The 16,086-nt window shown below is 40.9% G+C and overlaps 2 protein-coding genes across 3 annotated transcripts in view; both read right to left on the minus strand.

Moving 5' to 3' along the window:
• Positions 1-5,281, minus strand: part of UBE4B (ubiquitination factor E4B) — a 48,958-nt gene extending 43,677 nt beyond the window's left edge. The window contains exon 1 of the mRNA XM_075190258.1: positions 4,975-5,281. Within this exon, the coding sequence (XP_075046359.1) occupies positions 4,975-4,998 (24 nt within the window). The 5' untranslated portion in view covers positions 4,999-5,281. The remainder of the gene's footprint in view (positions 1-4,974) is intronic.
• A 4,608-nt stretch (positions 5,282-9,889) lies between these two features.
• LOC142107101 (retinoid-binding protein 7-like) overlaps positions 9,890-16,086 on the minus strand; it is a 37,981-nt gene continuing 31,784 nt past the window's right edge. For both annotated transcript variants that reach the window (XM_075190263.1, XM_075190265.1), the window contains 3 exons: positions 14,513-14,691; positions 11,760-11,861; positions 9,890-10,130 (listed from right to left, as the gene is read on the minus strand). In XM_075190263.1, coding sequence (XP_075046364.1) covers positions 10,068-10,130; positions 11,760-11,861; positions 14,513-14,691 — 344 coding nt within the window. In that variant the 3' untranslated portion in view covers positions 9,890-10,067. The remainder of the gene's footprint in view (positions 10,131-11,759; positions 11,862-14,512; positions 14,692-16,086) is intronic.

The raw sequence follows: 16,086 nt of genomic DNA on the forward strand, positions 1-16,086 counted from the left end.
TAAGAAGTCAGTAATAACTCATTCCCTGCAGATTTACATAAACGGGTGCGAGAGCCACCATGCTGTAGGCTGGGCATATATTCCAATGGAACAGTGCGTGGCTGCGAGCTGTTATCGTTCACAGTTATTATAATGGCCACCGAGATGGGTGTGAGCGGTAAGACCGATACGAAGCTGCAAGATCCATATCTGCAGATTCCAGCGGCACAGGGGGTCACAACCATCTCCGTCACATGACACAGCCGCTGCCCAGTGGAACTACGGAGTTGGAGGCATGGAGAGAGGTGTGGGACACAGGGTGGGTTTTTCCACCCTAAAAATGGGACTGCAAAGGGCCACTAAATAAATACAAGTTGGATTATATGAAAGAGCTTTATATTCCTAAATATATATACATAAAAGTATCAGGAACTAATCAGTTGTATAGGGAGATATCTGAGAAAGCTGTGATTGCTGGGGGAGATATTTGCCTGCACGTAGCAGACTTCCTGTTGGTGACACCATTGAAGGACGCACATTAGGCATCTTCCATCATTTTAAATATAGGTACAGCTAATTGGTGATAATACGGCTACCTGTATCCCTTGCAATGACAGCTCATAGTTTGTTGACATTTTATTTTAAATACCAGGATGAACTTTAGTGAAATTAAAACATAAGCAGCAAACTGGGTCACTGAGGCAAAAATAAGGTTATGTCAAGAGATACCCAACCCTTTGCCAACTTTACTACTGTATTTAATTCTTCTTTAATTACAGGTATGAGGAAAATGTGAGCTAGATGACAGAAAGAAATATTTAAAATTAAGCAAATAAAAGCAAGTTTATTGCCAATATAATAACTTGAGTAGAGTATAAAACGCCAAGATGTAAAGCCAAGTAGGACGATTCTACTAGGATAGAACAATTACTGCTAATGTGTATTTGTATAGCACCAGTTGTATTACGCAGCGCTGTACAGAGAACATGTAAGTATTCACATCAGTCCCCGATCCATTGGAGCTTACATTCTAAATTCCCTTCCACATACTACAGGGTTCATATGTGTCAGAAGCCAATTAACCCAACAAAAAGCTCTTGAAGTGTGGGAGGAAACCGGAGCACTCTGAGGAATCTCACACAAACACAGTAGAACATGCAAACTCAGCACAGATAGGAATTGAACTCATGACCCCAGCACTGTGAGGAAGCAATGCTAACTACTGTGCTGCCCCACACGCATACTTTAATCCTTTCTGTGTTCTATGGATGGAACCTTCACTCTACATAATGGAGATGACTTACAATATTACTACCAGAGATCGAAGACATATTGCAGTTATTTTAAATTAGATTGTTTTTAAAAAAAAATGGTTTCTCAAAAACAATCTGCACTAATTGCTCCTATACCCGGTTGTAGTTTCTCAATATCACAATGACTGTACAAAACTAGCAGCAAGAACAAACGTATTATACTATAGGTTTATGAAAAGAGGTTAATCAGAACTATGTACTATTCAATATACTTTGGTCCATTGTGGAAATCAGCAGAACAGGCTACACGTAGTAAAAGGAAGAAAAAAGTCTCACTACGCCAAGGGGGTAATTGTGATAGTTTTGGAATATATAACCAGAACCACAGAATATTCAGTTATATAGATGTGTAATGATTTACAATAAATATCTGTAAAATACTGGAAGACTACATTACAGGGATCAGTAATACCGTCCCACATCACTGATAAATAACTTGTCAGTGGTTCCCCAAGCCCAGTCTAAATCCCAATACTAAACCTGCTGATAACCTTAGAGAAGTCACTACAGCAGGGCAGTTAGAATGCAAGCTCTGTGGCGCAGTGCAGTGTCTGGTCTGTATGAAGGAAATATAATGCAATATACAAGTATTAGGTCTTCTGAACTAAAGAATTATTTGTATTATTAACTGGCTCATGGCAGTGTGTGATGAGTTTATAAGAGTAACAATAGAAGCTTATATACACTATATTAGCAATGCATGGCATGTTGCTGGAATTCTAGAACTATTTATATTATTTACTGGCTCAGGGCAGCATGAGATGAGTCTACAGGAGTAATAAGAGAAATTACACTATAAAATATATTACAAATATATTATGTTGGCTGAATTCTAGAACTATTTACAGTATTTACTAGCTCCAGCCAGTATGTGATGAGTCTATTCAATAGAAGATTATACTATAAAATACATTAGAAATAGATGGTATGTGGTCTGAATTCTAGAACTGTTTACATTATATTGTGACTCATGGCAGTGTGTGAGGAGTCCAAGTGATAATAGAAGACTGTTCTATACCATAATATTAGTTTGTAGTGTTATACTACATATTAGAAGTACATGGTATATTGGCTGAATTCTATAATGATGTATATTATATAGTAGCTCAGGGCAGTGACGGTATAAAATTATATTAGTGATACATGGTATGCTCTGGATTCTAGAACTATTTATATTACATACCAGTTCAGGACAGTGTGTGAGGAATCTCTAAATGATAACAGAAGATTATACTATAGACTATATTAGTATGTAGCATTATACTATAGAACATATTAGAAAATAATATATTAATATATGGTTCAGGGCAGTGTGTGACAAATCTGTAAGTGATATCATGTACTATAACATATATTAATAAGTGGTGTTATACTATAGAACAGGCTTCGCTAACCTGTGGCACTTCAGGTGTTGTGAAACTATAACTCCCAGCATACCCTTCCAGCACTAAGCTGCTATATATTGGCAAAGCATCCTGGGGCTTGTAGTTTCACAACACCTGGAGTGCTACAGGTTAGCCAAGCCTACTACACAATATAAGAATATAATACAATATATTAGTAACATATGGCTCAGGGCAGTATGCGATGAGTCTGTAAGAGTGATATAATATACTACACAATATATAACACTATAATACAATATATTAGTGATATGTCTCAGGACAGTGTAGGATGCACCTGTAAGAGTGATATACTATAGAATATATAAGAATATGTTACAATATATTAGTAATATATAGCTCAGGGCAGTGTAGGATGTACCTGTAAGAGTGATATACTATAGAATATAACAATATGATACAGTATATTAGTAATATATAGCCCAGGGCAGTGTAGGATGCACCTGTAAGAGTGATATACTATAGAATATAACACTATAATACAGTATATTAGTAACATAGTCTCTCTTTGTCTCTGTCTGTGTATGTTAGGGACTTTAGACTGTAAGCTCCAATGAGGCAGGGACTGATGTGAATGAGTTCTCTGTACAGCGCTGCAGAATCAGTGGCGCTATATAAATAAATTATGATGATGATGATATAGCTCAGGGCAGTCTGTGATCAGTTAGTAATAGTGATATAATGTACTATATACTAGATCATGGAGCCTGGGGCTGTGTGTGATCAGTCAGTAACAGTGATATAATGTACTATATACTATATCATGGAGCCTGGGGCTGTGTGTGATCAGACAGTAACAGTGATATAATGTACTATATACACTAGATCATGGAGCCTGGGGCTGTGTGTGATCAGTCAGTAACAGTGATATAATGTACTATATACTATATCATGGAGCCTGGGGCTGTGTGTGATCAGTCAGTAACAGTGATATAATGTACTATATCATGGAGCCTGGGGCTGTGTGTGATCAGACAGTAACAGTGATATAATGTACTATATACTATATCATGGAGCCTGGGGCTGTGTGTGATCAGTCAGTAACAGTGATATAATGTACTATATACTATATCATGGAGCCTGGGGATGTGTGTGATCAGTCAGTAACAGTGATATAATGTACTATATACTATATCATGGAGCCTGGGGATGTGTGTGATCAGTCAGTAACAGTGATATAATGTACTATATACTAGATCATGGAGCCTGGGGCTGTGTGTGATCAGACAGTAACAGTGATATAATGTACTATATACTAGATCATGGAGCCTGGGGCTGTGTGTGATCAGACAGTAACAGTGATATAATGTACTATATACTATATCATGGAGCCTGGGGCTGTGTGTGATCAGTCAGTAACAGTGATATAATGTACTATATACTATATCATGGAGCCTGGGGCTGTGTGTGATCAGTCAGTAACAGTGATATAATGTACTATATACTATATCATGGAGCCTGGGGCTGTGTGTGATCAGACAGTAACAGTGATATAATGTACTATATACTATATCATGGAGCCTGGGGCTGTGTGTGATCAGTTAGTAACAGTGATATAATGTACTATATACTATATCATGGAGCCTGGGGCTGTGTGTGATCAGACAGTAACAGTGATATAATGTACTATATACTATATCATGGAGCCTGGGGCTGTGTGTGATCAGACAGTAACAGTGATATAATGTACTATATACTAGATCATGGAGCCTGGGGCTGTGTGTGATCAGACAGTAACAGTGATATAATGTACTATATACTAGATCATGGAGCCTGGGGCTGTGTGTGATCAGACAGTAACAGTGATATAATGTACTATTTACTATATCATGGAGCCTGGGGCTGTGTGTGATCAGACAGTAACAGTGATATAATGTACTATATACTAGATCATGGAGCCTGGGGCTGTGTGTGATCAGACAGTAACAGTGATATACTGTACTATATACTATATCATGGAGCCTGGGGCTGTGTGTGATCAGTCAGTAACAGTGATATAATGTACTATATACTATATCATGGAGCCTGGGGCTGTGTGTGATCAGTTAGTAACAGTGATATAATGTACTATATACTATATCATGGAGCCTGGGGCTGTGTGTGATCAGTCAGTAACAGTGATATAATGTACTATATACTATATCATGGAGCCTGGGGCTGTGTGGGCCGCATCACATCACCACACGCACTGAGTGGGGGGTATTACATAGAATACATATAATCTGCCCCCAGGGAAGGCCACAGATCACTGCGGATGACTGGGCCAGTTCCCCTCTCACCTCGTCAGCGCTCAGCTCCTCCATGTTTTTCCTTTTAATGGTGACAAGAGCCGGGGGTCCGTGCGGGGGACGGGAGGGGGAGCCGGGGCCCTCCGGCTTCAGGGCTGCATTGTCTGCGGGAGAGGCCGGGGAGAATGGAGGCGGAGAGCTCCCCGCGGCGCCGCACACACGTCTCTTCCAGACCTCCAGCAACCACCGAGGGATCCCGCGAGGACACCGGGGATGGTTCCGCTGCCGCCGCCGCCTCACACAGGATTATTCATCAAAACAACCGGGCGGCCATCTTGGATAGTGCTCACGTGACATCAGCCGCACAGGGAGGCCGGCCGGCCAATGGGCGGGCGCCAGGGGCGTGTCCGGGGCGTGGTCAGGATGAGGCAGCAGATACGGCAGAGAAAGGGGGGGGGGGGCCGCCTGGCAACAGGGGGAAGAGTCTGGTGTCCATGGCAACCGTGCCTGAGCTGCCCCTGTGGAGGGTGTAGAGGTTCTAGGAGCCATTGTCTGGGTATTAGGAACATTATTGAATATAGTACCAGTTTCACAGGGACAGGGGGGGTATTTGCCCCTCTCCATAGGCAAATGGGGAGGCGTTCCTACTGCCTGGAAACCCCCCTCCAAGCCTGGGGCACTGTATAATTGAGGTGGCTGGACCCTGCCCCTGCTTTACACTGCTCTGCTTGAAAAGAGAGTTGTGTACACATAACAGTAGTGCATGTAGCATTGCCCATGTATATTATGGGGATAGGAAGAGTTAGAGAGCAGCCAAGTACTCTCTAAAATTATAGCCACGCTCCCATGCATGGTGGTCACGCCCACTGGAACCCCCCCCCCCCCCCCCCCCCCTCTATAAATCCTGGGTTTGCCCCTGCTCTCCCCCACCTGTCCTATGGTCGGCTACCTTGGGCTGGGTCACTGAGCTACCTGCTTTTCTTTCCTTTAAAATGTTCCTAATAGGCTCCTGAGATGCCCCCCCCCCCCCCCGTCCTGCCCCTCAGGCAATAATTTTCCTGCAGGACCCTGCATAGGAGAAGACAATCAAATAGGGGTAATAGGTTGTTGACCTCATTGAATAAGGTTCTCACTTTTTTTGTACCTTAGTTGCTGACTTTACCTAATTTCCACATTCATCCCCAGTTGCTTCCTAGGAAATGTTTGTCCCCATGTTTCAGTACTGCACAACTTGCTCAACAACATTCCTTATTGTTCTGTATGTGAGATGTCATTGTTACCATCCATTCTTATGGCACAGACTTTACAAGTTACATTTTATTGAGTAAGAGTCTTATAAATGTCACCTAGTATGTTATAATCACATACAATAAACGTGGAAGGGGTTGCACTCCTCCCAACATTAAAGAGCTTGGTATAGAGTGCGTGCGCCACCAAGCTCAAAAGGGGGGGGGTGACATGTCACTGTGGGAGCACATCTAACGCTTCAGAAATGCCGGGCCCCCTTCTCCTCCTGAAAATTATCAATGTCGCATGAATTAAAATGGTCGTCACTTGGGGACATATCTGCCAATTGTCCTCAAATCTGGACAAAGTCCTGATAATTGGGACAATTGGAAAGTATTGTACTGTAATGCCTTAAGATCTGCAAAGACAGAATCACATGTAGTAACTTATCATGCATAACCCCCATGGATGCATTGACTCAGCAGCATGGTATCCATAGAAAATACTTTAACATTTTGGCAGCTATATTTTTATATTGTCATCAATTTTCTGTGCGTTGTTTTATAGAGGGCAGTCTTATTGTTGGCATTTTAGCTGGAAGGTTATGCTTTGCAGAAAACTTTTCAAGCAAATCTATCATCATCATCATCATCTTATTTTATCTATGATGTTTCTCTGTAGACCCACATAAAGGTAACTTGTTGTCGCATCCAAAAATGCTGATTGGGCACAGAAAGCACTGTAGAGAAACTGGCCTTATCCAATAGGGCAATAGCAGGACAGTCATAACCTGGACCATGACATAGTTAAATATTAAGTACCCTCTTTCATTTATCATTAGGCTCCCTGGATATTCCCCCAAAAAATAAATGGGGATGCTTTCACAAGATTGGAGTACCTTGCAGTACTAATAACGAGTAACAGAAAGCTACATATTACCTATCTCAAAACATTCCTGATTGGAAAATCAGGACACAATAGGCCACTCCCATGATCCAACCAAACCGTGCGCATTTGCATCCAAAACACTCCCATTTCTCATGAGACCACTCCTCTTATGCCCTCCAAAAATCAGGACAGTTGTGAGCTGAGATGTACATTTTTGTGGATTTGGCATGTATATACTTGTACGCACATTGTATACTGTATGTCCGTACATCCACTATATGGAAGGTGTAACAGTTGACAAAGCGTATTGACAAAGTGTGTTTTTGTTCTTGCCTACTGAACAATGTTGACTTTATAATATGCCCTTCAGACAGTCTACACTTGCCCCTGTGTGCGTGTCTTACCCTTTTAAGACATCATATGAGTCTGTTATATGTATCTCCTTACTTATGACAGCTATCAATACCACTAGCATCAAGGGTATTACAATTATACAAATAATAGCTTTTATATATGGGATAATGTACCATTAGTGTACATTATAAGGATATTGGGAGTCACCAAGGAGTTTCATGACCACATAGAAGCTCAAGGCCACAAACCTTACAATATAATGACCAGCATTTGACAGGAATGTGAATGATATGTAAGACTGTATATACAATACTGTAAATTATAAGGCTATTGCAAGTCACCAAGAAACATGTTCTTCTTTGTATATTTGTTATGATTATTTAACTTGTTTCCAATCCTAAATCCATAGTGAAAAAAATAATAATTTTAATGTGTGTTACTCGTTGCAGAGGGGTTGTGCAGATTTCTGCCAGAGCTGCTTATCAAGTATTTTAAATATAATAATATTTGTGCAACAAGGGGCACCTTAAATCTAGCATATGGATCTGTCAATCATCATTACCAACTCCAGAACTTAGAGTTGAGTTTGGTCATGTCCATTTAAAATGCATCTTCTCCTTTGTGTGGTTATTATCCTCTTGTGGCATCTTGTTCTACTATAGCTGAAGAGGAGCAATCCCTTTTACACTAAGCACGTACTAGGGATTGAGAACTGGGCAGCTCCAAATGGACCATTTACTGCTGCAGAGACAGATGAACGCAGCTTCTATAAGGTCTTTGGCAGATGGCTTGAGGGGATAGAAATATGTGAATAATGACACCACACAACATAGGTAACTTCTACAATGTGTTTTCAAAAGAAAAAATAGAGTTCACAGAGTTTGCATCCTAATATAAGTCCCAGATTTTTTTCCCAAAAAGGGAAAAGAATGTATATAAAGTGTAATGTACAAATGATTATCTCCATTATAGGTCCTGCACAATTCACGCTCACCTACGTTGCGTTGAGAGGTGTTACCTTTAATTAAAGCAAGGGTGATGATCTTGTGTGTCTTGCTCAGTGATTGGACCCAGCATCGATCTGGTCATGTAGTAATGGTTCCGGACAGCCTATGGGGCTGCATTATTCTATCACAGCGGATGGTACCCCCCCCCCCATAAGCAGTGCATCCAGTGGCAGCAAAATTCTATATGATAAAAAAAAATGCTTCTGTTCTGAGATGTCCGTGTGCTACCAGAACAAGCAGTACTTGATAAATAGGCTCTCCCAATAAGGGTTATTGTCACCAACTGCTTTCTTAAGCTAAAGGTCTTCTCGGCATTAAAGGGTGAGCTTAATATAGCACTAATTATATATTTGTTCACCACACAGTGTATTATTTTTCTTTTTATTAGTTTTATGGTCCAACATTTAGGAAGACACACATAAGATCATCTTTATTTGATAAAAGGTGAAACTCTCACAGTATATAGGCGTTTGAATTTTGTACATCCTTTATTGAAGATAATCATTTATACAATATACACTTATTTTGGTTCCACCTGCTCTAAAATCCACAATCATAGACAGACAGTGTGGCAGAGCTGGGTGGTTACACAAATGTCCAGGAGTATTTAGGATTGTTGCTGTTATTTGGCAGAACTGTTCTCCAGAGGTCCTGCTCCCCCATTGGCAGCACGGTGGCTCAGTGGTTAGCACTTCTGCCTCACAGCACTGGGGTCATGAGTTAATTTCGCGACCATGGCCTTATCTGTGTGGAGTTTTTATGTTCTCCCCGAGGTTGCATGTGTTTCCTCTGGGAGCTCCGGTTTCCTCTCACAATCCAAGGACATAGTAGTAGGTTAATTGGCTGCTATCAAATTGACACTAGTCTTATATACTGTATGTTAGGGAATTTAGACTGTAAGCTCCAATGGGTCAGAGACTGATGTGAGAGAGTTCTCTGTACAGCGCCGTGGAATAAGTGGTGCAATATAAATATCTGACGAGAGATGGTGGTAACTGGTAAGCAAATGCTGACGGTAAGCCAGATCTCATATGGGTGCATAAGGCAAATATTACAATTAAATAACGGATGAGAAGATATACGGCCTGTAACAGGGGTTTGGTCATTAGACACATTCAGTATTAAGTTTGTGACGCATGCCTTTAACAGAGACTGGCCTGGATATAGGATTCAGGGCTTTAGCCTGGAGTATAGAAAGTGATGAACAACCCAACAACAGACTGGAGGTATCATATTGACCTGCTGTGTGGGGGACCAGAGCTTAGTTTGTGGGTTACCCCTTAGCCTGGTTGTAAAGATGGGTTATCAAGTTAATCCTGAGTAATTCTACATTAATATAAACATGTGATGTAATCAACAGACAGAGGCCAAGTTACATCCACACAAGTGTCAGTTCTTGAGGCGTTACAGGTAGATCACTGGAGAGGAAGATAGAATCGAGTCAGAGATCCACTTGGTTTTAAGAGCTTGAAATATCAACGTGACAACTGTTAACTTACAAATATTTTAATTAGCACAAAACCAGCATATTAAATATCCAAAGTTACTGCAATACAAGAAAATCATTCTACAAAATATAAATATATAAACTAGATACAGTTATTGCATAGATCGTTTTACAAGCATATTGTTTTCCTTCCAGAGCAGGCAATAACCGATCCATAGCGATCAACAGGCCCCTGGCACCTTCCTGTAGACCTGTTTACACACTTGGTCCTCACAGCTCAGCTCCTATTGGAGAAAACACAGGAGATTAGAAGTGAACATTCTAGGTCACTGAACAGTCAGGTTATTAGAGGGCACCTATGATCCACACACAATGGTGACAGCCCCACTGCACAGCCGATTGGCCTATTGAAGGGGACTCTGTATATGAAAATCACTGCAGCTGCGCGATATCTTCTTTATTTCACAGCCACATACAGTCGATTAATACCGCATTGCCTTGTCACTACTTGCACGACAGGAGGATTCTGGGAAATTTGTTATTGGTCCATTAACAAGCTAATCTTGGGTTAGCAGGGCAGGGACACAACTAAACGTAGAAGATCTTGTTCCCCATGCATAACCCCTGTCATATGAACCACAATATGGTCTAGTGTCCATACCTAATTTTCTAGGCTGACAGCTGGTCAGGCCTTCAGTAGGAAGTCTCTGGTATGTTGAGGGCAGACACCAGACTATTATGGGATAGTGTGATTATATTAAGTGAGGAACGCAGCAGCTGCAGCGGCCCCTCCCAAACAAAAAGTGTTCATGGGCATTCAAAAATCAAGACGGAAAAAGGCCAGTAACGGACACTATCCCTTCCCTCATCCAGCTATTGTCTTCTCATTGCAGTTCTAATCCCACCAGGAAGACCAGAAAGTGTGATAAATTGAGGAGGTGTGTGTAACTGAAGGTGGCACCGGATTGGATGACAGCGACACCTCTCCAGTCACATCCTACCTTCAGTCACACAACTCCTTCAGACACCTTACAAGTCTACTCCTCCAGATGAGCCGCTGTTCTAATGGAGATATTAATGTCACCCTTCCACTCTATTGAGACCTTTAATCTGTGGACAGAACCAGTTTGGAGCTCATCACATGTGACCACCAGGTCCTGGCGCAATCACTAGGCTACATTCTCATGATATTAGTTAAATAAAGAACTGGTAGTTGCTCAAATCAATTTATAGGCTATAACAGGTGCATGAAAGGGTGGGGTTATCCTAAAAGGAAAAAACAGAGACAAATTCCCCCAGCACACTGCTATAGCCAGCAACAGATCTGCTATTTCTACTGTAGATAAAAATGCAAAAGTCTCAGTTGCACACATGATATTAGTTACCTATGATTTGATGAATAACCTACCGGTCCATCAAGTCTGTTTTAACTATATTTTTAGATACAATTTACAATAGTCAGATATTTGAGGCATGCATTCTTCAGTACTATACTGTCCAAGTCCAGAAGCAAGATAACAGGCTTCAGGAGCCAGAAGAATTGTTTCAATGAGCTGAGGAAGTTGTGCAGTCACAGACATCAATAAAGATGTACTCAGTAATCACGTTGGTGTATTAGTTACCCGACTTGTAGAATTTATGCAGACCAGGTCAATTTTGCCTTTATAAACCAAGGACAGTCTTGGACACTTCACGGTAGAGATTTATTAGTTATGGGAGGAGGAGGGGGGCGTGGAGGGGGGGAGAATAGGACCTACTGCGTCAATTGGTTTTGGACTCAAGATCTCCACATATACATCTGTGACCAGACAATGGGTCATCACATAGGAAACAAGTCACTATACTTCAGTGCTACACAGTTATGTAAGAGACCCACTTCCTCAATGTCACAGAAGAGGAGACAATAGACATACCAAATGTAGGTCATCTCCATCGATCCAGTGGACCCACCCACGGTTCTTCTTCTCGCCCTTCTGAACACACGTTAGACGTCCATTGTCCAAGGTAACCACGGACTAGAGAAATACATTTTCATTTGTAGGATTTGATAGGAGGTGGTAAGTACATATGTTTATATTTAACATTTCAAAACTGTTAGAACTGCAGACATGAATTTTAAGAACCACCACAAACTTGAAATACTAATAACCATTACTACAAAATAACATTCCTAAAATTTGATTGAGTGTTCAATATATACAAAGTAAAAGATAGAACAATTGTTGACCACCAGTATAGGACTTAATTATAAACAGACGAACGTCACAGGAATCAGAGGGACAGTGGAATCAAGAATGTAGCTGCTCCGTCCCAACAACATTAAGAATATTATGCTTAAATATAAGAAATACATGAATGTCCTTTTAATTGCAGGTTCAGTGGCTGGTTGAGGACCTTATTTTATGTGGATTTAATTTGCTGCAGAACCTGTACAGATTACGTGGCTCAGTGAGTAAAGGGCCTGGATATCCCGGTAAGGGCTAAGGCTACAGTAGATAAGAGGTGCTTAATTATCTCATTTAAGGCCACAATCCACAATAACAGTTTGAAGTTTCATAGTAAGATTTTCCATGGTCATTTTCTTACTCTCTATTTAACCAATCCTGAGTCTCAGCAGAGAACCATTGTGGTGAATCACAAGTAAAATAACTATAGCCGATTACAGTACTGAAAACTCTAGTCTTCTGATCTAAGGTCTATAGATCATTGTGAGCATTCTTGGATATGAACCAGGCAGCAAAATCACAAGACTAATATAAAACTGTCATCTGTGCTAGTGTTACACTGCCATCTCCTGTCCCATAGAGGAAATACATGAGTATATACGGGTCTATTACAGGCGGAACAGCAGACAGGTAGTAGTCTGGCCAATCACATGCGTGACTGCATTGCCCAATGTGGTCACATGCTGCTCTGCCTGACTTTCTTAATGAAAAGCAGTTTTTATTGACACATTGGGATCCATTTCCTGTAGCAGCAATTACTGCACATAAATCTGCTTACATCTCTATGAAATGCAAGCAAAAATAAGTGAAGATTTTTGAACATTTCGTGGAGAAGCCTCACACAATGAACCTACAAAACTAAACTGGCCGGTCTCCCCTACAAATGGTAGTAACAGCATCTAGAGGAGTTATAAGGAGCAAAGTTTGTAAGCTCACAGCAGTTCCAAACAAAATCAAACTTTATCTTGGTTCCATATTTCCAAGAGCAGTAGGTTAATACACACTTACCCAAATGTTATATCTCACTCCTAGGAGTGAAGAATATGCATGTGATGACACCATTTATGTCATGGAGTCAGTGGGGTAAAGCTGGGTACACACTACAGAGTTTTCCACCAACTTTTTATGCCAAGCAATTTTACATGCGATCGATGGTCCGATCGCTCGGTCCATGGACTGCATACACACTAGTCTTGTTTAGGACGATAAAGGGAAGAGCGGACGTCCCTTTAGCGACTTTTTACAGCCATGTTGTCGTGAGCAATGACCAATTTCGTACTCACTGTTGTGGATCGGTCGGAAGTTTATACACACTACACAGCGGAAACGAGATTGGAATGAAAATATTAAACGGTACGACCAACCAAATGAGGCGACAATCGTCCATTTGGGCAGACTTTTGACCATCGTGTCACTGCACACACTGACCCGACTTTTGAACGAGCGTATGTCGGCTGATTGAGCCGATTATTGGACGAAAACCGTGTAGTGTGTACCCAGCTTAAGCCAGATAATAGATTTCCTAATCACAATACTGACAAATTCTTAACTACATTTTTACAAACTCTAAGTTTACAGACAATTGGCAACCTGGCACTGCCAAACTGAATAATTACCATAATGGTAAAGGGAAGGGGGTTTATAATTCAGAGCTATTTTCCATCTTCTAAAATCAAATTCAATCAGGTTTAGACCTCATGTCTGCCCATATGCAGTACAATTATTGGACAGTGAAAATATTTTGCTTTTATCATCAAGTACAATATTACAGCAACCACTATCTGTGTCCTTATTAGAGAGTTCACTCTCAAATACAAGCTATACATCTTGCAATTCCTAAGGCCCATCATCATCATGATCATCATTCATTTATATAGCGCCAACATATTCTGTAGCGCTTTACAATTGGGGACAAACATAGTAAACTAATAGACAAACTGGGTAAAACGGACAAAGAGGTGAGAAGGCCCCGCTCGCAAGCTTACAATCTATGTATCATAATATCCTGTATCATAGTAATGCATCTCCTAGGACAGTGTTGGCTAACCTGTGACACTCCAGGTGTTGTGAAACTACAAGTCCCAGCATGCTTTGCCAATATATAGCAGCTTAATGCTGGAAGGGTATGCTGGGACTTGTAGTTTCACAACACCTGGAGTGTCACAGGTTAGCCAACACTGCCCTAGGAGAACTGATCTCACATTATAAAGAGGTGATGAAAACCCTCAGATACTACACTTTGCACTTGTTGAAACAGAATCTGGTGTTAAGGTCTGTTTTTGTAGATCCCTAGGTGGAGTGTAGCTGCAAATTAACCTTTGCAAGGGAGGGGTGGGTGCATGTTTCTAGCATCAAGTAGTACCCCACCCCGACAGTGGGATTCCAGGTCTGGTGGTAACACACCAAGTTGAGTATATTCCTATATACATTACAGTACCTACCTTGCATGTTCTATTATCCAGGCCCTTGGTGTCCTCATCAAATTCCTCCCCCAGCGTGAACTGAACCTGATAATTGCGCAGGGTGCTCAGTGTCCGAATTACAAACGAGTCTCCGTTTTGTTCTATCACTTTTTGAGGCTTAAGTAGTTTTGCCAAATTCCGGGTGACAATATCAATACCTGAAGTACACAGGGAAACATTGAAGTCAGGTTACACAGCACTGCTCAGGTAAGTTGTAGAAGTATTGACATGGTTATTAGCAGGTACCAAACAAGACTGTTTAAGACTCAAGGTTTCCCAAACCCAGTCCTTAGGGCTCCCCAACAGTGCAGGTTTTCTGGATCACATCTGACATAATTAGGACCACCTGAGGATCTCTTACAATGTGTCAGTCAGTAATGATTACATCTGTGCTCCAGCATGGAGATATGGAAAACCTGCACTGTTGGGGAGCCCTGAGGACTGGGTTTGGGAAACCCTGGTTTAAGTGTTAAACATACTATAGAGGTGGTGACTGCACTCTCAAGTTCCATTGCACTGATTAAGGACTTGAACGACCCCACACAGCATTACGGGCGAGTGGGGTCAACAGTTATTTTATTGTATGTTGCAATAGGCTTATACCTAGAACCATCATACAAAGCAGCCATGTGCGATTAGCCAGAAACCCCCCCCCCAAAAAAAAACCAGCATTTTTTTCCAGTAAAGTGGCCATTGCATAGTTTGTGAAGGGTTCATATATATATATATATATATATATATATATATATATATATATATATATATATATATATATATATATATATATATATATATATATATATATATATATATATATATATATATGTGTGTGTGTCTGTATATGTGTGTGTATGTGTGGGAATTTAGACTGTAAGCTCCAATGGGGCAGGGACTGATGTGAGTGAGTTCTCTGTACAGCGCTGCGGAATCAGTGGCGCTATATAAATAAATGGTTATGATGATAACCCATTTAATGTTTCTTAACACAGACCCTATAAATTATTATGTTATCCTGTTTATCAAGTAGTGAAAAGCTTTGCTGTAATTTTCCATTCGATCCAGCAGAGTCCTCTCCAACTTTTCGTTCACCCATGGAAGTCCTATGTGCATAGCACTTCCTCCATTCACCGGCAGAGTAAATAGTTGGTGGAGGAGGGGGCAATTGGTCTGGGCTCCCAGAGTAGCCCCAGCATAGTAAATCACAGTCACGTTTCATTATGCGTTGCTGTGGCTTGCAGCAATGCATAGTGATCGTCACCACAATACCTTAATAAAGTACCTTAAGTATTGTAATATCACCGTGGTCATTTGTCTTAAAAAAAATGAACCAAAAAAACACATGTCCTATTAAAGGAACATTGTACCGTTAATTTAGTTATAACGGGCACAAAGAGAAGGACGGACCTTTAGCTCAGCAGAGGGTTGGTTCAGCTGGATACAGCTATTCACAGATTACATGCAGACACCATTGTTTATCGTGCAGATAAATCAGAATCCTAAATTAATTCGTTCAGAAGTCAACCTGACCCGTTTCATCTGGGAAATATCTGTCT

The sequence above is a fragment of the Mixophyes fleayi genome, chromosome 11 (assembly GCF_038048845.1).
Source record: "Mixophyes fleayi isolate aMixFle1 chromosome 11, aMixFle1.hap1, whole genome shotgun sequence".
NCBI lineage: Eukaryota > Metazoa > Chordata > Amphibia > Anura > Limnodynastidae > Mixophyes > Mixophyes fleayi.